General features: G+C 44.6%; 1 protein-coding gene across 1 annotated transcript; it reads left to right on the forward strand.

The window, feature by feature from the left end:
• Nucleotides 1-16: 16 nt before the first annotated feature.
• On the forward strand, nt 17-20,122 carry Emc3 (ER membrane protein complex subunit 3). Its single transcript, XM_038319477.1, has 8 exons — nt 17-340; nt 12,277-12,334; nt 12,672-12,765; nt 14,611-14,715; nt 15,182-15,263; nt 17,281-17,360; nt 18,024-18,106; nt 18,957-20,122. Exons 1-8 carry the CDS (start codon nt 186-188, stop codon nt 19,083-19,085), a joined length of 786 nt encoding a protein of 261 aa, XP_038175405.1. The 5' UTR covers nt 17-185; the 3' UTR covers nt 19,086-20,122.
• The last annotated feature ends 1,862 nt before the right edge of the window (nt 20,123-21,984 follow it).

The following is a 21,984-nucleotide window of genomic DNA, read 5'->3' on the forward strand; positions in this document are numbered from 1 at the left end:
GGTGCGTGACGTCACGCTTCCGCGCCGGAAGTTGGCGGCCCGGCGGCCCAGCTGGAAACAGTCGGTAGAGATAGCGAGGCTGTCCCAGATTCCGTACTAGTCAGTCGGAGGGACGAGTGAAGGCCCGGAGCCGAAGTCTGGGAGAAACCCAGCTCCTCCCAACACAGAGCCAGCTCTCAGCGAAGATGGCGGGGCCCGAACTTCTGCTCGACTCCAACATCCGCCTCTGGGTGGTCCTGCCCATCGTTATCATCACTTTCTTCGTGGGCATGATCCGCCACTACGTATCAATCCTGCTGCAGAGCGACAAGAAGCTCACCCAAGAACAAGTATCTGACAGGTCAGTACCCTCCTCCTGTCCTGCCGCCCTCGCTCCTGAGTGACCTTCGTCAAGAAAATGACGGATATCACTTTCCCCCAGTTTACCTCGCGCCCCTTACTAGTAGGTTGACCTTGGCGGTTATCTCTGTTTCGCTTTTGTCTGTAAAATGGGGTTAATAACAGTACCTACCTAACAGGTAAAGCAGTCATGTGGCTTGAATTAGATGATAGCCTTTAGCACAGGGCCTGGAACGTACTGTGTTCAAGTAAATGTTATTAATATTGCTAGGCTAATGGCCAACCATCAGTCAGGTTTTCTGCTCCATTCCTTCGTTAAGAGTACCTACTGAAAGCCAGATGCATTATTACCGTTAGTCCTGCAAACATCTAGCCAAGCGATTTTTGTAATAATTCTACCCAGCAGCTGTAATGGTCTGCTTAAATGCTAAGGAATGAAGTGCCTCGGAAGACTGCCACAGAGAGATGTAAGGAATTGTAATGATTGTTTCACCTCCTGATGTGGCTCTTTTCTCCCATGCGTTTTTACACTGTTTTTAACAGTTTTCAGTCACTTATTCTAATCATTTTTAGAGGCTGTCTGAAGAAAGACTATCTTAACATGCCCAGAGTGCCTAGGAATAGCTTACTTCAACAAAGAGTGTCAGGTTCAGACGTTTCTACAGAGAACAGTGATAAAAAAAAATCCCTTCTGATTTATTGTATTTAAAAGTTATTTTCAGCTGTGCAGTGGTGGTGCACACCTTTAATCCTAGCACTCAGGAGGCAGAGGCAGGCAGATCTCTGAGTTCGAGGCCAGACTGGTCTACAGAGCAATTTCCAGGATAGCCAGAACTGTTAGAAACATTGTCTCAAAAAAACAAAACAAAGTTAATACCAGATTTCTATTTGCTGGTGCTTTAAGATTGCCTTAAATTGGGGCTGGAGAGATGGCTCAGAGGTTAAGAGCACTGGCTGCTCTTCCAGAGGTCCTGAGTTCAATTCCCAGCAACCACATGGTGGCTCACAACCATCTGTAATGAAGTCTGGTGCCCTCTTCTGGCCTTCAGGCATACATGAAGACAGAATATTGCATACATAATAAATAAATAAATATTAAAAAAAAGATTGCCTTAAATTAAAAACACTTCTTAAGTGGCCGGGTGGTGGTGGTGCATGCTTTAATTCCAGCACTTGGAGGCAGAGGCAGGCAGATCTCGGTGAGTTTGAGGCCAGTCTGAACTACAAAGAGAGTTCTAGGACAGCCAGGGCTGTTACACAGAGAAACCCTGTCTTTTATTATTATTATTTTTTGTTTGTTTGTTTTTCAAGACAGGGTTTCTCTGCAGCTTTTAGAGCCTGTCCTGGAGCTAGCTCTTGTAGACCAGGCTGGTCTCGAACTCACAGAGATCCGCCTGCCTCTGTCTCCCGAGTGCTGGGATTAAAGGTGTGCACTACCACCCGGCCCCTGTCCTTTTTTTTTTTTTTTTTTTTTTTTTTTTTTTTTTTAAAAAGCAAAACAAAACCAAAAAAAAACACTTCTTAAGCAGAGAGATGGTAATGTAATCCAGTTGGTACAGCAATTGCATTCTGTACATGAAGCCCAGGGTTAGATTCCCTACCCTGCATAAGGCAGATGTGTCGGTGCAAGCCTTATAATCCCGGGAGTCAGAGGTGGAGCAGGAAGATCAGAAGAAGCTCAAGCTGCCTGAGGTCTGATGGTCAGCCTGGACTAAACGAGATCCTGTCCCCCAAAATATGCAGCTTTGCCATTTTCAGTTGTCTTTCTTTCTTATGCTGAGAATAATAATAATCATCATCAACCAGCTTTATGAAACATTCTACACTGGTAAGGTGCACTGGTAAGCACTTACATTTATTAATTTATTTAAAACCCAGAGCAACTCAATGTGGTAGATGCTATCATGTTATTTTGTGGAAATTGAGACTTTAGTGATATATGGATGACAGTCAGGACTATAAGACAAATATCGTGGTGCCCAAGCCTAGGCTCTTTCCATTCTTCAGTAGTAGCCACTATGATTATTTTTGTATGACTTTAGTTTTGAAACTGACTAGAGGCACCCCCTCCTTGAAGCTAACCTCAGGAAGTTAGCCTTGTAGAGACTTGAAAACTAAAAAAGATGGAAAATTAGGAGAGTTCAGACATTTAAATTGTATTTTTTTTAAATATCTATTTTTGCTGAGCATGGTGGCACACACCTTTAGTCCCAGCACTCAGGAGGCAGAGGCAGGTAGATCTTTGGGACCAGGACAGCCTGGTCTATATAGTGAGTTCAAGGTTAATCAGAGCTGCATAATAAAGAGACTCTGTCTCAAAAAAACAGAAAAAGAAAAAACTTTTAATTTTATTCTGTGATTGTTTGCTTACATGTATGTATGTATGTGTCTGGGAAGCCAGACGAGGGTAATGGAGCTGAAGTTACTAATAGTTGCCATGTGGGAGCTAGGAACTGAACCACAATCCTCTGGAAGGACAGCATGTGTAGGCTGGAAAGATGGCTCAGTGGTTAAGAGCACTAGTTGCTCTTCAAGAGGTCCTAGGTTCAATTCCCAGCACCTACCTGGTGGCTCCCAGCTGTCTGTAGCTCTAGTTCCAGGGAAATCGACACTGTCTCACAGTCATACATGCAGGCCAAACCCAATGCACATAAAATATAAAAATAAACTAATTATTAAAAAAAAAACAGCAAGTGCACTAACCACTAAACCACCTTCCCACCCTCATTCAGCATCTTTTTTTCTTTTGGTTTTTCAAGGCAAGATTTCTCTGTGTACTTTTGGAGCTGTCCTGGTACTTGCTCTGTAGACCAGGCTGGCCTCAAACTCACAGAGATCTGCCTGCCTCTGCCTCCTGAGTGCTGGGATTAAAGGCATGTGCTACCATCGCTTGGCTTTCAAGAACTTTTTTAAAGCAGCATAATGCTCTTGTAATTCTCAGTTGAAATAGAAGCGTGGTAAGCTGCTTTGTATTTCATAAGTGCATATTTGTGCATAGCTGTCCTACAAGATGTCGTATGCACGCTCTTGTCTAGCTGTAAAAATCACAACTAGGAAGGTCAGGGGTAAGCTATAGCAGATGTATGTCACAGAGGTAGTGCTATCTGTGAATGTTACACTACTTGGCAGAGAAGTCTACACAGAACCAAGTTCGGTTTTCTCTGTGTACTGGGTGTTTTCCTCTTTGTAAACTTAGTAAATAAAAAGCCTGTGCTCCTTCCACACTGGAATTGGGTTTGTGCCTTAGATAACTGGAACAGGAGTTAGATGAGGAATGCAGAAGTAGTGAAGGACATAGGGCAATTCTTTGTTACATAACTGTTCCCACCATTGATGATATCATAACATCTCTGACTCAGTGAGAAATGACAATTATGTGCCATTTCTCCTTCATGCTGTTATTGTGACAACCAGGAAGTTCCCCATATACCAACAAGGTGGCTCACTTCTAGAATCTTAGAGGGGGAAACTGAGGTGAGAGGCTCACTATGAGTTTGAGCCAGCCTGGGCTAGTAGGGAGTAAGATGTTGTCTCAGATCAACCGTCTCCCTCAAAATAGCCAGGTTTAGTGGTACATACCTATAATTCCAGTGCTTGAGAGGATAAGGCAAGATAGTTAAGACTTCAAGGTCAACCTAGGGTATATGAAGCACTATCTCAAAAGATAGTTGCCCAGATTTCCATAAGGCCTCTAGAGTATACTATCCCTGTGAGAATCACTGCTTTAGGGAACATCTGTAGTTGTCATTATTCCATCTCTTAAGTGAGGTGTTTGGGTCATTCCTATTCTGACATGGTACAACTGCCCCACCAAAACTGTGCATGGGGCTAGAGACATCAAAAGAACTTACTGCTCTTTCTGAGGACCTGAGTTCAGTTCCCAGCATCTGTGTCAGGCAGCTCATAACTGCCAATAACCTCAGCTCAGCTCCAGAGAATCTGACTCCCACTATTGAGGAACATGTAAACATACACACACACACACACAGAGAGAGAGAGAGAGAGAGAGAGAGAGAGAGAGAGAGAGAGAGAGAGAGAGAGAGAGAGAGAGAGAGAGAGAGCATTCATTCACACAGACATATACAAAAATAAAATTACTTTTAAAAGTTGTTCTTTATTGTAAAACATTTCTCTAAATACAGTGTGAATTGATATTAGCCTAAATAATCACAAAATGGGACACTTAATAACTTAAATAAACTTTGGGGAGCAAAATTTAGCTATAGGTCAGGTGTGGTAGTACATGTCTTTAATCCCAGCACTTGTGATGGAGGAGAGTTATCTGTCTATGTTTCTTTCATTGGTTAATTAATAAAGAAAACTGCCTTGGCCCTTTAAGAACAGAAAATTAGGTAGGTGGAGTAGACAGAACAGAATTGTGGGAACAAGGAAGTAGAGTTGGGGAGACGCTTCAGGGAGTCGCGTGGTGAGTCTCCATGCTGCTCCTCTCCGAGATGGACGCAGGTTAAGATCTCTCCTGGTAAGGCACACCTCGTGGTGCTATATAAATTACTAAATATGGGTTAAAGGAAGATGTGAGAGTTAACCAATAAGAGGCTGAAACTATGGGCCAGGCAGTGTTTTAAAAGAATACAGTTTCCGTGTAATTATTTCGGGTGTAAAGCTAGCCGGCGGCGGGACGCAGCCCCGCCGCTTCACACTACAGTTTGGCGCTCCAACGTGGTGACCAAATCCACGTAAAAACCTCATTGGCTTTTATAGGACTGGATATTTGTGTTCCCGTGTGGGATCGGAAGGAGAGTGCACTGAGACCGGTCCAAAGGCTCAGAGATCCCTGCCTGCACCTGGGCAGATGGCGGAATCAGGCTTAGGCGAGCGGGAGAGCATGGCGGATTCCTGCCGCCATAGAGATGTTTTTAGACTGCGCGGTGCTCTGCCTGTCAGATTTGGCTGTAACTTGGATAAAAAGAGTTTCTGTGCTGCACGCTCAGTCTCAGAATTAAACTGCTGAGTGCGGCTCCAATGTCGACTGCTGTGTGCCTGGAACTGTGTGCGGCTCAGGGGCACCAAATGACTGAGGCAGGAGCGGCTTTGGCTCTGCTCCGCCATGCTGAATTGTGCTGAGCTCAGACCGGTCTATCGCAATTACCATAATAACAGCGCAGTTAAGGTTTAGACTTGGCTGTAAACAGGCAGTACCGTATTATTTTAAGAAGTGGTTAACCTTTTAAGAAATGCTCCTGGATAGTAAAAAATTACAGATTCACAATAGAAAAGATTCAGACATAAAAGACTTTTAAATGAGTCACAGTGTTGGATGAATGTATGTAGGCTTGAGAGAGAGAGAAGAAGAAAATATAAAAAATAAAGTTAATGCCTAAAAAAAAAAAGGCTAAAGTCTTTAAAGAGACAGAATAAAGTAAAGTGATAGAATGAAAATAAGCCGCATAAAAATGGAAAATTCACAGAGAGTCTGGATTATGTATTTTGTTGTGTTTTCTTTGATTTTTTTGACTGTAAAGGAGCTAAATACAGAGAGACATTTCATTATATGGGCTGCCAGTCTAGACCAAAATGGACATCTTAATGGTATGACTTCAGGATTTGGATCTAAGAACATGATGCTTTGGAAAAGAGTTTCTTCTTTTGTTTTCACAGAGGACGAGACTCTGTGGATTGCTTCTATCCCAATATGGTATGATAGACCACGCCCCCCTGAAAGGTTGCTGTGAACACCCTCAAAAAATTACTTCGCTCAACTGCCGACTGGGATGAACCTAGCAGACAGGTTATACCATGAAAGACCTAAATAACAGTGCCCCCATTCAGCAGGAAGCAGTTTGGAGAGAAAAAACTGCGCCCATTTTCCCAAATATTGCTTATAAATGTTCTTTTACATTTAAAGGGGGAGATGATATAGATATGAATTTGCATTGGTATAGATTTTAAGGTCAATTTTGTTATATGTATATGTATTTCTGATCTTGATTAAGCTATTGTGATAGTAGTTCATTTTAAAAACTGTAATGTATAATTAGGAAATATAGGTTGTTAATGGATAATCATCGATTAATAGTCAAGCTTGTAGTCATGTTAGTCATTTTCTAGATGTGCATAGATATATTTCAGATAGGCATTCTTCATATCTTTCAAAGACTGCAGAATATGGCATTTAATGTTTTAATAACTTAGGGTTTTTCATGACAATGAGACACGTCTGCTCCTGGCAGCACCAATCTACTTCGAGAGGAAGATGGGCATCGAAGAGGCTACTTATGGAGTTTGTTAGCCATTTGGGCAAGAAAATGCTCTTGCCTGGACTGTTGCATAAACTGGACACAAGGAACCCACAGAAAGAGGACTGCTGAACTTGCCTAAAGGTGAGATGGTCTTTCGGGGTTCCTGATTCATGAAAGAGTCTGCGAGACGTTCTGCAGGACACAGCAGAAAGTGACTGAACTGTCTTTGGAATTTCCTGCTTCATGAAAAAGTCTGCTGGACACTATGGGCCTGAAGGCTGAAGATGGATGCCCCAACGGTACAGAGGAACTTTGGGTGACTGTCCAGGCAGCGAGTTGTCTCTGTCATTTCTAGAGTTTTATAAGTTACTTATTTCTTGTTTACTTAGGTAGCATTATATCCTTCTGGAGTCTTTGATGGAGTTGAAGAATAAATAGATAGTTATAGCTTTCCTTAGTTATGATAAAAGATAAAATAGATTTAAATATTGTAACTGTAATACTTGCTTGATAACTGTTTTGTTACATGTAATTTTACTATGGTAAAGCCTTTCTTTTTTGTTTAAACAGAAAAAGGGGAAATGATGGAGGAGAGTTATCTGTCTATGTTTCTTTCATTGGTTAATTAATAAAGAAAACTGCCTTGGCCCTTTAAGAACAGAAAATTAGGTAGGTGGAGTAGACAGAACAGAATTGTGGGAACAAGGAAGTAGAGTTGGGGAGACGCTTCAGGGAGTCGCGTGGTGAGTCTCCATGCTGCTCCTCTCCGAGATGGACGCAGGTTAAGATCTCTCCTGGTAAGGCACACCTCGTGGTGCTATATAAATTACTAAATATGGGTTAAAGGAAGATGTGAGAGTTAACCAATAAGAGGCTGAAACTATGGGCCAGGCAGTGTTTTAAAAGAATACAGTTTCCGTGTAATTATTTCGGGTGTAAAGCTAGCCGGCGGCGGGACGCAGCCCCGCCGCTTCACACTACACACTTGGAAGACAGAGGCAGGTGGATCTCTTAACTTTGAAGCTAGCCAAGTCTATATAGTGAGTTCCAAGCCAAGCAGGACTATAAAGTGAGACCTTGCCTAAAAAGAATATTAACTATGTTTTTTTGTGAAATGTATTAAACCAAAAATGAAATATACATGGATAGAATGCATTAGTCTATATCTGGAGACAATGTATGTAAAAAAAATGGTTCTCAAACTCAAAGAATATACTGATTCTTTAGAGAGAAAAACAAGTGAAAACAGATCCTTGGGGATTGGGTGTTTCCCTTTGCAATCCACTAACTGCAAACTAAAGTTGTGGGCAGTATGATAGCCCAGCCGGTAAGGGCTTGCCACCAAGCTGGACATGCTGAGTTCAGTCCCTAGAACCTACATGGTGAAATGAGAGAACCAACTTCTGCACTGCCCTCCAAATGTGCCCCATAATGATCACCCCCTCCCAAATAGATGTATGTATGTTTTCCTTTAAAAAACATTTATGGAAGTGAAAATGTAAAACTAGTGTTTTCTTTCAGAATTTTTACACTATGTGGAATGTAGCGATGGAGCTCAGCTTCAGAGCTTGAGCAAACGAACCTCGCCTGGATCACCATCCTCAGCCTCAGCTCTGCAGAGTTCCTAAGCAGTTTCAGTACGAGAGCTTAGCTGGGGTTCTGTCATCAGAGTGTCTGGGAAAGTTCTGGCTTACCACACAGTGAAGAAGCTTCTGCAGGTGGCCAGTGCTGTGCCCCCTGTGCCACTCTGTGGAGGTCAAGGCTCTGCTCTCATAGAACTTCAGTCCAAGTGATAAAACAGACAAAGGGAGAATAATACATGCCACCAACCCAGCACCTAGAATGCTCCAGGTCCAGCAGAAATCACTTCAAATGAGATGATAGGGCCAGCAAGATATCTCAGGCCCAGCAGGTAAAGGCGTTTGCTGTCAATCCTGACCTGATCACCTGGGTTTGATCCCTAGTGCTTACATGGTGGGAAAAGAGGACTGACTCCTGACCACCACACGTGTGAGATGGCTGGTGTGCACATACACGCACGCGCAAACACACACACACACACACTAAATAAATGTTCAAAATAAATCCAGTCAGATGATAGGTGACAGACTCAGTTTAAATCCCTTCAGTGTTTTACTTATAAGGTCATGGCTTTATATAGGAGGTCTCTTACTGCCTTCAATAGTCTGCTTTGTTTGTTTTTAATGTGTATGAGTGTTTTGCCTGCATGTATACAATGTGTATCACCTGTGCCTAGTATCCTCAGTTCAAAAGAGGAGGTCAGAACTGGAACTAGTTACAGATGGCTGTAAACCAACATATGGATGCTGGCAATTGAACCTGAGTCCTCTGCAAGAGCAGAAAGGGCTCTTAACCACTGAGCCATCTCTCTAGCCCCCAGTCTGGTCTTGCCACCTCTTGCTCATTTCTTCTTGTGTATGACCTATTGATTTTGTTATAGGGCTCATACCTACGACATTCTGTGCTTTAGCTAGGCAACTCCCATTCATCCTTAAGATCCTACCTATGGGGCTGGAAAGATAGCTCAGTGATTAAGAGCATTTGTTCTTGTAGAGGACCTGGGGTCGATACCCAGCACCCATATGGTGGCTCAACATGCACTACAACCATAGGTTTATCCAGTTGAGGGGATCCAACACCCTCTTCTGGCCTCCAAGGGCACCAGGAACACAGTGGTACACAGATATGCATTCAGGCAAAACATGCATATACATAAAATGAAATAGTAAAAGATTCCTACCTAATCCTACATCCTCAGCAGTTTCTTGTATCGCTCTCTGTCATACACTCCCATAATGCCCCCAGTCTCCTTAGGATGTGACAGTTCACTTTCACATTCGCTCCTATAGTCGGTGTTTTCTTTTTGTTTTTCGAGACAGGGTTTCTCTGCAGCTTTGGAGCCTGTCCTGGGACTAGCTCTTGTAGACCAGGCTGGCCTCGAACTCAGAGATCCGCCTGCCTCTGTCTCCCGAGTGCTGGGATTAAAGGCGTGTGCCACCACCACCTGGCTGGTATTTTCTTTTTTTAGGCAACATCTTGTGTAGCTCAAGCTGTCCTCAAACATGCTGTGTAGTGAAGGATGCCTCTGTCTCCACATGGCTGGGATTATAGGGATCTACTATCACACTGAGTTTATTAGTTGAACTTCTTTTTTCCCCAGTAGACCTTAAACATCATGGGAAGTTTGCGGGGGTTTTTGTTTTAGTTTGTTTTTTTCCGAGACAAGGTTTTTCTGTAGCTTTGGAGCCTGTCCTGGAATTAGCTCTTGCAGACCAGGCTGGCTTCAGACTCACAGAGATCCACCTGTCTCTGCCTCCTGAGTGCTGGAATTAAAGGTGTGTGCTGCCACCACCCAGCTGAAGTTTGCATTTTCATATTTGTTTATGGTACTAACATGGTGTCTGGCACTTACAAGTTTAAGAAATCTATAAGCCGGGGCTGGAGAGATGGCTCAGAGGTTAAGAGCACTGACTGCTCTTCCAGAGGTCCTGAGTTCAAGTCCCAGCAACCACATGGTGGCTCACAACCATCTATACTGAGATCTGGCGCCCTCCTCTGGCGTGCAGGCATACATCGAGGCAGAATGTTGTATACATAATAAATAAATAAATCTTAAAAAAAAATGTTAAAAAAAAAAAAAAAAAAAAAAAAAAAAAAAAAAAAAAGAAATCTATAAGCCGGGCGGTGGTGGCAGAGGCAGGCGGATCTCTGAGTTCGAGGCCAGCCTGGTCTACAAGAGCTAGTTCCAGGACAGGCTATAGAAACTACAGGGAAACCCTGTCTCGAAAAACAAAAAAAAAAAAAAAAAACAAACAAACAAAAAAAAAAAGAAATCTATATTCAGTAAAAGTCTAAGTCTGTGCTTGTACAGATGTAAGTGACAGTTTAGGAACTTGTTATGACTTGCCCAAGATCATAGTTTATAAGTCACAGAAGGCCAGGGATGGTGGCACTCACCTTTACTCCCAGGATTCGGGAGGCAGAGCAGGCAGGTTTCTGTGAGGCCAGCCAGGGCTACATGGTGAGACTGTATAAAAATAACAGAGCCAGTATCTGAATACGGACAAGAGATTATAAAAGTCTCCAAATTCTTTTTTAACATTTTTATTATTAGTCTATGTATATGGGTATTTCGCCTACATGTATGTCTGTGTACCGTGTGCATGCACTGCCCAAGGAATCCATAAAGAACATTGCATTCTGTGGAACTGGAGTTAGAGATAGTTGTGAGCTGCCATGTACGTGCTGGGCCTTCAACTCAGATGCTCTGGAAGAGCAGAGTTCTTTTTTTTTTCTTTTTTTAATATTTATTTATTCATTATGTATACAGTATTCTATCTGTGTGTATGCCTGCAGGCCAGAAGAGGGCACCAGACCTCATTGCAGATGGTTGTGAGCCACCATGTGGTTGCTGGGAATTGAACTCAGGACCTTTTGGAAGAGCAGGCAATGCTCTTAACCACTGAACCATCTCTCCAGCCCCCCAAGAGCAGAGTTCTTAACCAGCCCCAAGTTTCCCAGTTCCTACTTCTCTGTCTGGACTTATTCTCACAGAACAGCATTGGCACGTAGTCCATACTTGGAGCATCTGTAGCCAGCTCCCAGAGGACAGAAGATATCACGCATCTCTGCTGTAGGCCTGTGTGTAAGGCAGACAACTGTGCACTGAGGAGGGAAAGCAGCTGGAGTTCCACTAGGTGACACCAAGATGAGCTCAAGGAAGGAGCAGAGGCATGGTGTAGTAAAACTGGCAAGTGGAGCTGGCAGCAGAGCAGGCCCAGCACACGCAGCAGCTGGGCCTATAGAAGGTGGCAAGCCGACCCTGCTGGCTCTGACTGCTTGGAGCATGTGGCTTGTGCCGAGCAGGAACCAGAAAGCTGACAGTAGTTTTCTTGTATGTTATTTCTGCTAGTTTTCTCACTTTCCAAGAATTTCCATTGACTTAAGGGCTCCCCTCCCCATTAAACAACTTTTTTTAATATTTATTTATTTATTATGCATACAATATTCTATCTGTGTGTATGCCTGTAGGCCAGAAGGGGGCACCAGACCCCATTACAGATGGTTGTGTGCCACGATGTGGTTGCTAGGAATTGAACTCAGGACCTTTGGAAGAGCAGGCAATGCTCTTAACGTCTGAGCCATCTCTCCAGCCCCCCATTAAACAACTTTTGAAAAACTTGGGGGAAAGGCAGTATTTTTACTTCTGTTGCATATTATTTGCCCTAAAGATCACCAATAATGAATTTAGTAATTGCTGAAGAGTTTGAAGGAAGTTGGTCTGAGTCCTGGGTGTGTCAGGTAACAGCCTTCTTGAGCCAAGGCCTGTCCTCATTTCTCTGGGTCCTTTTGCCCTCGCCTTTCTCCCACCTCCTGCCTCCAAATCTTTGGAGCACTAGCCATCTACTCTTTCCTTGCAAGGAAAGTTCCTTTGTGACTCATGTCAAATCCAGAAAGGCCAAGTGAAATGTCCCAGATTGCCTTCCGCAGAAACCTTTATTTGTTCAGGACACAGTCCCTCTGGAAGAGTCCTTTTGTGAGAAGCTGAGAGGCGAGTTGAAGATGGTCCATTGATTTTTCAGGGTTTTGGAAAGTTTCCACACCCAGCTGTTGCCAGAACAGGTCCTCTCTTAGGCTTAAGCAGATCTTCTGCTCCACCCTCTCATTTCTTCTGGCGTTTCACATTTTAAGTTACTCTTTGTCTTGTGTTTTTCAGTCAAGTCCTAATTCGAAGCAGAGTCCTCAGGGAAAATGGAAAATACATCCCCAAACAGGTATTTGCTCATCTTTTATGAGAAAGCTCCACCATTCACCTCTGAGAGCAGTAGAAACCTAGACGCTTTACAAGAGGACTCTTGAGGAAACTGGAGGGGGCCACCCGGTTATTTAGCTGCAACCTGGTCGTGTTTGCTGTCACTGTGCCCTCAACCTTCTTAGAAAATTGTTTTTAAGTGTGACTCAGCTAAAGTGTCAGATTTGGCTGCCAAGGAGATTGACAGCTCAGTGTGTAGAAGTGTATTCCAGGGCCTTTAGTCGGTCCCCTGGGGGATAACTTGCCAATTAACTGTGTCACAATTCTCATATTTAAAAAGATTTTCTTTTTTCTACTAGTCTTTCTTGACACGAAAATATTACTTCAACAACCCAGAGGATGGATTTTTCAAAAAAACTAAGAGGAAGGTTGTGCCACCTTCTCCTATGACAGGTATGTTTATTGGACATGGGTGCTTATTTAAGCATTGAGGAGATAGTGATGGAAAGGACTTCGGAACCATCTAATTGGGGCATGATGGTTTTTTGAGGTTCTTTCCATGTCTGGGATGGAAGCCAAGACTTCTTACATGCTAGGTGAATACTCTCCCACCGAGCTGCATCCCAGCCCCTAATATACAGGTGTTTGCAAGTGGAGCCCTCTTTTTTTCTAATAAATCCCTGAATCCTAGTGTCTCAGCTGATGTTGGGGAGGTCAGGGCCGTTGTCTCTGGTCTTTCTTCCTACCAGTGCCTAGATCTATTGCTGGCAGATGGTACCCTGCATCTTCTGCCTGAAAGGTGAGCTCCTTCCTTCCTAAGAGTAGTTGTTCTTGATTGCCCATACCAACCTACAGTCCTGACCTGACTTATATGCCATCCCTATTTTGTGAAGACTACATGTAAAGTGAACCAAAGCAGTCTGCTCTTCTGGGTTGACATTCTTCTCTTTTCAGTCTCATTCCTCGAGCTGAGATAGCCTGCTCTTGTGATCCATATAGACACTTTAGAGCATCAGATGGCCAGCATTCATATGAAAATATAATTACCTCACTAACTTAGCAAGATATCTTTTTAGTCTGTTAAACTGACAAAAATAAGAGTGTCCAAAGCCATGATTGTCAAGGTCAAAACAAGCTAGGTCCTGTTGCCATTGATAAGAATACCCAATAATGGGGTCTTGTTGATGGACAGTCTCACACACATACCCCGCCACCCACTCTTGGCAGTCTGTCTCTGGATATGGGGCCCAGGGCCTTGGGCATGCTACACTAGCATCCCAGTACTAAGCTACATCCCAGCCCCTAATATCTCTTAATTTGAAATGTATAAACCATTTGATCCAAATTTTCTAAGAAGAATTACTCCTCAGAAACACATAAATAAGCAGATTGATCTATTACCTATTACAAGGCAGTAGCAGCATTTCCTGACAGAAAAGGTTGAGATTGGAGAGGTCTGGGGCTGGAGAGATAACTCAGCACTTAAGAGCACTGACTGAGCAGAGGACCCAGATTCAGTTCCCAGCTCCATGTGGCAGCTCACAACTGTCTGTAACTCCAGTTCCAAGGAATCTGATGCCTTCTTCTAGCCTCTTCATGGGCAATGAATGCACAGATATATATGCAGGCAAACACCCACACATACACACACATATATTGAGATACTGGTACCATGACAATGTGGAAATTTTATCAAAAATTATTTTTGCCGGGCGGTGGTGGCGCACGCCTTTAATCCCAGCACTCAGGAGGCAGAGGCAGACGCAGACGGATCTCTGAGTTCAAGGCCAGCCTGGTCTACAAGAGCTAGTTCCAGGACAGGCTCTAGAAACTACAGGGAAATCTTCCTTTTTTGATATTGAGGACTGCTCTACAGTCTCCAGCATGGTAGACAGTGCTATGCCCCTGAGGCTACATCTTCAGCCTTTGTTCATAAAATTATTAAATTTTGGAAGGCAAACAGAAAAGCAGAAAATATGCAACAGAAAACTTAAAGGATTTAGAGAGTGGATGGAGAAGAACTGTCTACATCTTATGCTCTTAGATTGTTTGAACTTCTACAATAAACCTATGGCTGTCCTGGTGGATGGCTGTCCCGGTGGGCGGCTGTCCCGGTGGCACAGGCCTTTCATTCCAGCAGTCAGAAAGCAGAGATAGGCAGACCTCTCTGTTCAAGGCCAGGCTGGTCTACATAATAAGACCCTATTGTTTAAAACCAAAACCAAAACAACTGTCTGGGTTAAATTTGGGAAGCCTCCACCAACAAAGGGAGCTGTATTCTCTCCGCTTTTTCCTCAGATCCCACCATGCTCACAGACATGATGAAGGGGAATGTCACGAACGTCCTCCCCATGATTCTTATCGGCGGCTGGATCAACATGACCTTCTCAGGCTTTGTCACGAGTAAGTTTCCCAGTGCCACTGAGAACCTGATGTCACAGCGTGGGTAGTGCCTTTTCTCGTGAAAATACCAACATTCTTTGAACAGAAATCTTTAGTTTCAAGCTAATTCAAAGTTACCAGTGTGGACGCTTTGTAACTTAGGAGACTTGCTTTAGTTGTGTGTGTTTCTCACCTAGGCTTCAGTGCGCGCTTCTTCCAAATGTTGGGTCACGGTTCATCCTGAGCACCTGCTTCCTCCACAGTCTAGAAACTGCAATCCTTTAGGAAGATGAGAGCAGGGTGACATTTTGGCTGTTCTGTTCTCAGAGGCTGCCACCTGTTTCCTTGTGGGAGTCATTTTCCAGAAGCTGGATGGCACCGAGTTCCCACCTCCTTGGGGAAAGAATGTGTGTGTTCACACTTTGGCTGGCTCGGGTGCCTAGGAACTTTCTTGAAGTAAAACCCTGGTATTTTCTTTTTGCTGCAGCTAAGGTCCCGTTTCCATTGACACTTCGCTTCAAGCCCATGCTCCAGCAAGGAATAGAGCTGCTCACACTAGATGCGTCCTGGTAAGCCTGCTGGTGATGGGACCACAGCCAAGAACCCACAGAGTTCAAGTTTTCGTTTCATTAGAATGAAATTGTTTCAGTTTGAGAGATTTTGCTTTTTTTTCTTTACTTTTATTTTTATTGTTTTATTATTTATTTATTTATTTATTTTTTAATGAAAGCTCTGTTTAAAATGTCACTGATAGACTAAAACAGTTTTGCAGGAGTCTTGCCAAAAGAGATGGTTTATCAACCTCTCTTCTCAGATCTTAGGAACTCAGGAGTGAAGGTATTGACTTCCTCCCACACTCCCCCAAAATGGAATGGTTAAGAAGTCTGGCCACACAAGGCTTTTTCCGCAGCGCCCTGAAGCGGATGAGAATGGAAGTATGGGCTAGTCAGCTTTGTGTTACTATGACAAATGCTTAGAGGGTCAGCTTCTAAAGAGGAGAGGTAGATCTTGGCTCACGGTTTTGGAGGCTCAGCTCATGTCCCTCTAGTCTCATGACTTTGGATCTGTGATGGGGTAGAGATGGCAGTGTCATGGAGTGAAGCTTTAGTCTCATTTCACGATCGGAACACAAAAAGAAAGAGGAAGAGTCCAGACTCCTACAGTCCTCTTCTAGGAGCGAGCTCCCGGTGACCTAAAATTACCCACAAGGCCTCCATCTCCTAAAGGCTCCCCACCTTCCATTAGTACCACACACTAGGGCCCAAGCCTTTAATACATGAGCTTGTCTGTGTGTGTGCTTGTTTTGCTTTTTGTGAGACAGGGTCTGTCTACATAGTTCTGGCTGTCTTGGAACTCATTATGAAGACCAGACTGGCCTCAAACTCACAGCAATCCTACTGTCTCTGCTGTGTCTTCCTAGTGCCAGGATTAAAGGCATGTGCCACCATGTCTGGCTAACACACAGACTTTTTAAAAGTACATTCTAGATCCAAATTAAAGAAAAGTTTATACTATCATTTTCCTGAAATCCAGTCACCAGGCTAGGTGTTCTCCATATGTTACCTTATCTTCACAGCAGCCCTGCCAGGTCTATGAAAGAATGGACATAGGACCACACACACCCTCTCCATGACAGTACTCAGAATGGACATGGGACCACACACACCCTCTCCATGACCAGTACTCAGCACCTGGTTCCACTCCATGGATAATACCAAGTCAGAATCTAAAACCATCTTGGAACTCTGGTCTGGTACCTGCAGTACAGTAACACTGATTCCTGTGGTCCTTCCAGACTGTTCTGTCTGTGACCTCTCAAGGACTGGCCTGAAACAAATTCAGTCAAGAAAAAGAGGAGAGTCTGGTAGCAATTCTGACTTCTCTGGCAGAGCAGATATAGGAGAGTTTTGGCCTTGCCCTGCATGGCGGGAGAAGAAAAGCTACACACCAGCCATGTGACTTCATTAAACTTTTCCCTGCCAGGCTCATTGGGCTAAGTGTAATGTCATGGGTTATCTTTTCTGAGCATTTGGAAGAATGTATACCACATTCTTGGATGAATGGGTAGCAAGGCAGCATGGGCAGTGCAGCTGCAGTGTTTGCTGCAGTAGCACATGCACTGCTGCTGCAGACAGATCATCTGCATGGCGGGGCAGAGCATATGCTCACCCAATGACGTGTCAGTCTTCCCGTGTGGGCAGCATTTTTCATTCACCCTTTGGTTTCCATTGTATGTAAGCACATTTATGTGTTCCCAAGTTGGGTGGGAAACCTAAGATAAGGACTCAATGATGCAATTCCAAAGTTGGACTGTGTTCCCGGTAGCCATTACCCTCAGCATTGCAAATGTTTTCCAAAAGTCACCCCTGGTCCTCTCTGCTAAGTGGAGAACCTTTGACTTCACTGGAGGACGTGGTTCAGAGTGAGCTGCCCTCTTCAGTGTCACCTGCGCTGTGTCAGAAGACGGCCTTCCTGTCACTTGTTGTTTGGTTGAGCCTTGGCTGTCTAGAGCAGCTCTGGGTGGTGCCGGTGTGAGCTCTGTTCATCTCCCTAATGACCATCCCACTCTCCCCCTTGCTTTGCTAGGGTGAGTTCTGCATCCTGGTACTTCCTCAATGTCTTTGGGCTCCGGAGCATTTACTCTCTGATCCTGGGCCAGGATAATGGTAAGAGGCATAGTGGGCTAGTGAGCAGCTGCTTCCTGTTGAGGCGCAGCAGTCATGTGTGTCCTGCTGTTGGTTAGCATTTCTCCACACGGTGCTCCATCCTGTGAGGTTCTGAGGAAAGCTCAGCCTGAACGTGGGCATTTCTCCCAGCAATCACTGAGCATACTTGGTTGTTCAGCGTCTGACACCTGTGAACCTAAAGCCAGAAGAAGGGCCTGGCTGGTTTAGCTCTTTTATTGAGCAGATTCCTCTCCGGTGCTAAGCTTGGCTCTTGTTTAGTGGTGAGGACCTCAGATACTCTATCCACTGTTTGCTTTTCTATAAAATAAGGTCTTAGTAGTTGCCCTGTGGGATTAAGAGCAGATAAAACAGTGAAATACCTGGACATACAGCGTTTTTCAGTAATTGGTATCTATTGTCATGTTGACATTTAAAATAAAGTTTAGAGCATCCTTTAGTTGTGTCTCTGTTCTAGCTGCAGTCACCCCCACTTCCCTGGACTTTCCCAGAATCCCATACCATGTATGAGAGGGCCAGTCAGTCAGTTGTCCAGTTCTCACTCCCACCACCAAGCAGCTATAGTGCTTTGTCACGCTCATTCTTCCACAAGGGTCCTGGGTGTCTGGGAGCCTTGGTCTTCACTGGACTTGTCTTATGCTGCAGCTGCTGACCAGTCACGAATGATGCAGGAGCAGATGACAGGAGCAGCCATGGCCATGCCTGCAGACACCAACAAAGCTTTCAAGGTATGCGGTGCTCCCTTTTCAGAGCTGCGGGAATATCACAGTCTTAACCAGTTCTCCCTTAGCCACAGCTGCACATTCTCTGGTCTGTGGCCCACGTTCAAATCAATCCAAAATGAGGAGCATGTTCTGCCCTGCCCTATCCAGGACATAAATCACTTTGTCCAGTGTGTCTACACTCTGTATGTTACCCACCTCATGATAGGGGAGAGGAAGAGAAACCGTATTCACGTTACTCTTATTACAGTATATTATTATTATTTAGTTTTTAAATTTTTATGTGCATGTTTATGTGCTTGAGTTTATGTCCACCACATGTATGCAGGAATCTGTAGAGGTCAAAAGAGGCATCACATACCCTAGCACTTGAGTTATAGGCATGAGTTATAGTTGTGAGCTGCCATATGGGTACAGGCAGCTGAACCCAGTCCTCTGCAAGAGCAGTCAGTGCTTCTTCACTGCAAAGCCTCCCCTTCAGCCCCCTTGGTGTCATTTTTATACAATAAAATCTTACATTTTTATGATAAAAGGTAAAAATAAGCCTGCCATGGTGGCCCATGAATTTAATCCTGGTAGAGGTAGGAGAATCTTTGAATTAGAGGCCACTTGGTCTACAGAGTGAGTTCCAGGATCCAGGGCTACACAGAGAAACCCTGTCTCAAAAAAAAAAAAAAATTGTTTTATGAAAGCTCATCCAGCTGGGAGGCAGCTGGGCTCAGGCCTCACGAGATCCAGGGAGCTCACACACACACAACTAGCCTTGCTCAGCCGCTGGTAAGAGCAGTGGTCAAGCCATCCCGCCCCCAGCTGTCAGCTCAGTGGCAAGGTCAGCCCTGTGTTCTCTTCTGTGCAGACAGAGTGGGAAGCTTTGGAGCTGACAGATCACCAGTGGGCACTCGATGATGTGGAAGAAGAGCTCATGGCCAGAGACCTCCACTTTGAAGGAATGTTCAAAAAGGAACTGCAGACATCCATCTTCTAACTGCGAGCGGGGTCCGCTGTGTTGGGAACTTGCAGTAGTGCTTAACCTTGTAACTTCTGTGGAGCTGGAGCCTCTGAGAATAAAAAGGAGGGTGCAGGGGCTGGCGGGTGCATAGCGAGGCTCGTTCTTGTCTGAGCTGGGTTCCCCTTTATGTTGGAAACTAGAGGAAAGGAGTTCTGGGTGACTGCTGTCTTAGAAGTTTGTGACGTCTTCAGGTGACTCTAGTAGGGTGTCAGAGAAAGGGGACTATCCCAAGCTGCTGAGAATATCTCAAAACTTAGCAAAATCTCCACCATGTTTGTAAGGAGAATTGTCAGTTATAGCCAGTGACTATGTTCAGTCAGCCTGACTTCCAGCCACAGTAAACTCCTGTTTTCTTAGGATCCAAACACCCTGCATTTTATCTTAATTTCCTGTTCGTATTGTTTAACTTTCTTTACACGAGTAGTATACATTTTCTCTCTACCAGAAGTTAGAAACTTTGGCTGAACAGCATAGAGCTCCCTGCCCTATTCACTTGAGCCTACAGAATGATGCAGAGAGCTGGGCATCCCAGCCTTACTGAAATGAACTCTTTCCAGACTGGATTCCCAGGGTGAAGGCAGACTCGGCAAACTTTTCATATCTCTTCATCTTTAGTCCAGTGAAAACAGGTGACCCTGAGGCACAGCCAGACTCTCAAGTGCCTTTGGGCTCATCAGAGACGGGTGACATAATACAAGTTCTTGATTGGAACTTGAGAAAATATCAACTCCATTGGCCAGTCAATGGTGCTGTACTGTAAGTGGCTACTCATTTGAACGAGTGACCTCATTTCCCAGCTCCTCTGGGCAGGAGAGAACTTACCACTGTCAGGGCAAGAGGGCAGCTTCTGGCGGATAGGGAGGTCAAGGTGCCCAGGAGTCCTCTGTCCAGGGAAGTGACAGGGTGCCATTTCTGTACCAAGAGGTGATGTAATTGCATGTTAAATGCTGTAGCCAAGAACAAGCGACTCTTGACTCTAATTAAACAGCCCTGTTTTCTCTTTGCCTGTGAAAGTGTTGCCTCTGTGGGTTCTGAGAGCTTTCTGCCAACAGAAGTGCCTATCTTAGAACAGGGCTGGAGGGGCTCAAGGTGAAAGAGATGTTAACCTTTGCCCTCTAAGAACTCATAAAGAATGTCTATGGTTGTAGTTGAGTCGTGGTATGTCAGTTAGTATACATTATCCCCAACACACACACAGAGACAGAGAGACAGAGAGACAGAGAGAGCTAGCTCTTTGAGATTTTTATCTTTATGAGTGTTTGGCCTGCATCTAGGTCCCTGTAGCACATGGGCGCAGTGCCTGCATTAAGCCAGAAGAGGGCGATGGATCCCCTCGAATTGAAGTTATAGCCAGTTGTGAGCTACCACATGGGTGCTAGAAACCAAACCCAGGTCCTCCACAAGAACACCAGTGCTCTCAACCCACTGGACCATCTCTGCAGACCCAAGAAAGATATTTTTGAGGTCACAGAAACTCTGTGAATCTAAGGGCCAAAAGGCAGGGTGACTTGTGAGCCAACTCAGAAGCAGTCTTGACAGTGGTGGCAAGGGACTGACAGACAGGAGTTGCTCCTGGGGTAGGAGTGAGGTGAGTAACCGCTGTGGTGAATGTTGGGTGGGAGTGGAGTTCATGATCATGGGGCATTGTGGGGTTCATGATCTATTCATAGAATGCTAAGCAATAAAGGAACAAAGTTCTGGCACTACAGCACGCTGGTCTCTGAAACAGAGTCCAGTCTATAAATCAGTGCCTCTCCCCTTCTGTGTGTGCTGAGGATAGAACCCAGGACCACTGAGCTCTGTTCAGCCCTTCAAAATTTTTTCTTTTCCTTTTTTGTTTTTTGTTTGGTTTGGTTTGGTTTAGTTTGGTTGGTTGATTGGTTGGTTGGTTTTGTCTTGTTTGGGGGCCTTATTGTATATCCCTGTTGGCCTTGGAACTCACTGTGTAATCCAATCTAGCCTTGGATTCACAGAGATCCATCACTCGTGAGTGCTAGGATTAAAGATGTGCACCACCACACTCAACACCAGCCCTTCCCCTGCTTTAATGCATTCTCCAGAATTAGCAGATAAAGGTAGAGTAGTGGTTGCCAGGACTTGGGGAAAGGAGGATGGGAAATGACTCCTAAAAAGTCCAGTTTTCTTCACAGGGTAATGTGTTAGATCCCTTATCGCTGTGGTAAATGCCTAAGGAAATCAACTGAAACAGAAGAGTTTTATTTGGACTCTCAGTTTTGGAGGTTTCACTCTGTGGTTGGTTGTCTCTGGTTTCCGGGCCTGTTGGGAATCAGGAAAAGCTGAGGAAAAGCTGCTCAGAGAACAGCTGCCAGAGCGTGCAGGATAGGGCTTACCCCACCCCGAGACAAGGATCTCTGTAGCTTTGGTGCCTGTCCTGGAACTAGCTCTTACAGACCAGGATGGCTTTGAACTCACAGAGGTCCGCCTGTTTCAGCCTCCTGAGTGCTGGGATTAAAGCCGTGCGCCACCAATGACCAGCCAGGATAGGGCTCTTGATACTGTGAAGGGCATTCCCCACTGACCTAGCTTTCTCCCACAAAGTCCATCTTAAAAGTTACATCACCTCACAGAAGTGGCACAAACTGGGGACCAAGCCTTCCACACATGGACCTTTGGGAAAACTCCAGATCTAAACTACAGAGTGATAAAATATTCTAAAGCTGGATGTGACAGGAGCAAAGGGACCCTGTGGACTTGTCTAGCATGTGTGTGGCTTTATCCCATTCAGGAAGAGATGGTCTCCAAAACAGGTTACACACAGCACACAGGCTTGACTATGACACACTTAGGTAACTTAGGGCTACAGGTGCAGCTTGGTTTGTAAAGTGCTTGCCCAACATGCAGGAGGGTCCTGGGT

The sequence above is a fragment of the Arvicola amphibius genome, chromosome 2 (assembly GCF_903992535.2).
Source record: "Arvicola amphibius chromosome 2, mArvAmp1.2, whole genome shotgun sequence".
NCBI classification, from domain to species: Eukaryota; Metazoa; Chordata; class Mammalia; order Rodentia; family Cricetidae; genus Arvicola; species Arvicola amphibius.

What these genes read in the sequence shown, in the direction of transcription:
- Emc3 (XM_038319477.1), top strand. Translation starts at nt 186, where the DNA reads ATGGCGGGGCCCGAACTTCTGCTCGACTCCAACATCCGCCTCTGGGTG. An exon ending in CTTCTCAGGCTTTGTCACGA is followed by an intron (nt 14,716 to 15,181) that starts GTAAGTTTCCCA and finishes TTTTTGCTGCAG; the next exon opens with CTAAGGTCCCGTTTCCATTG. An exon ending in ACACCAACAAAGCTTTCAAG is followed by an intron (nt 18,107 to 18,956) that starts GTATGCGGTGCT and finishes TCTTCTGTGCAG; the next exon opens with ACAGAGTGGGAAGCTTTGGA.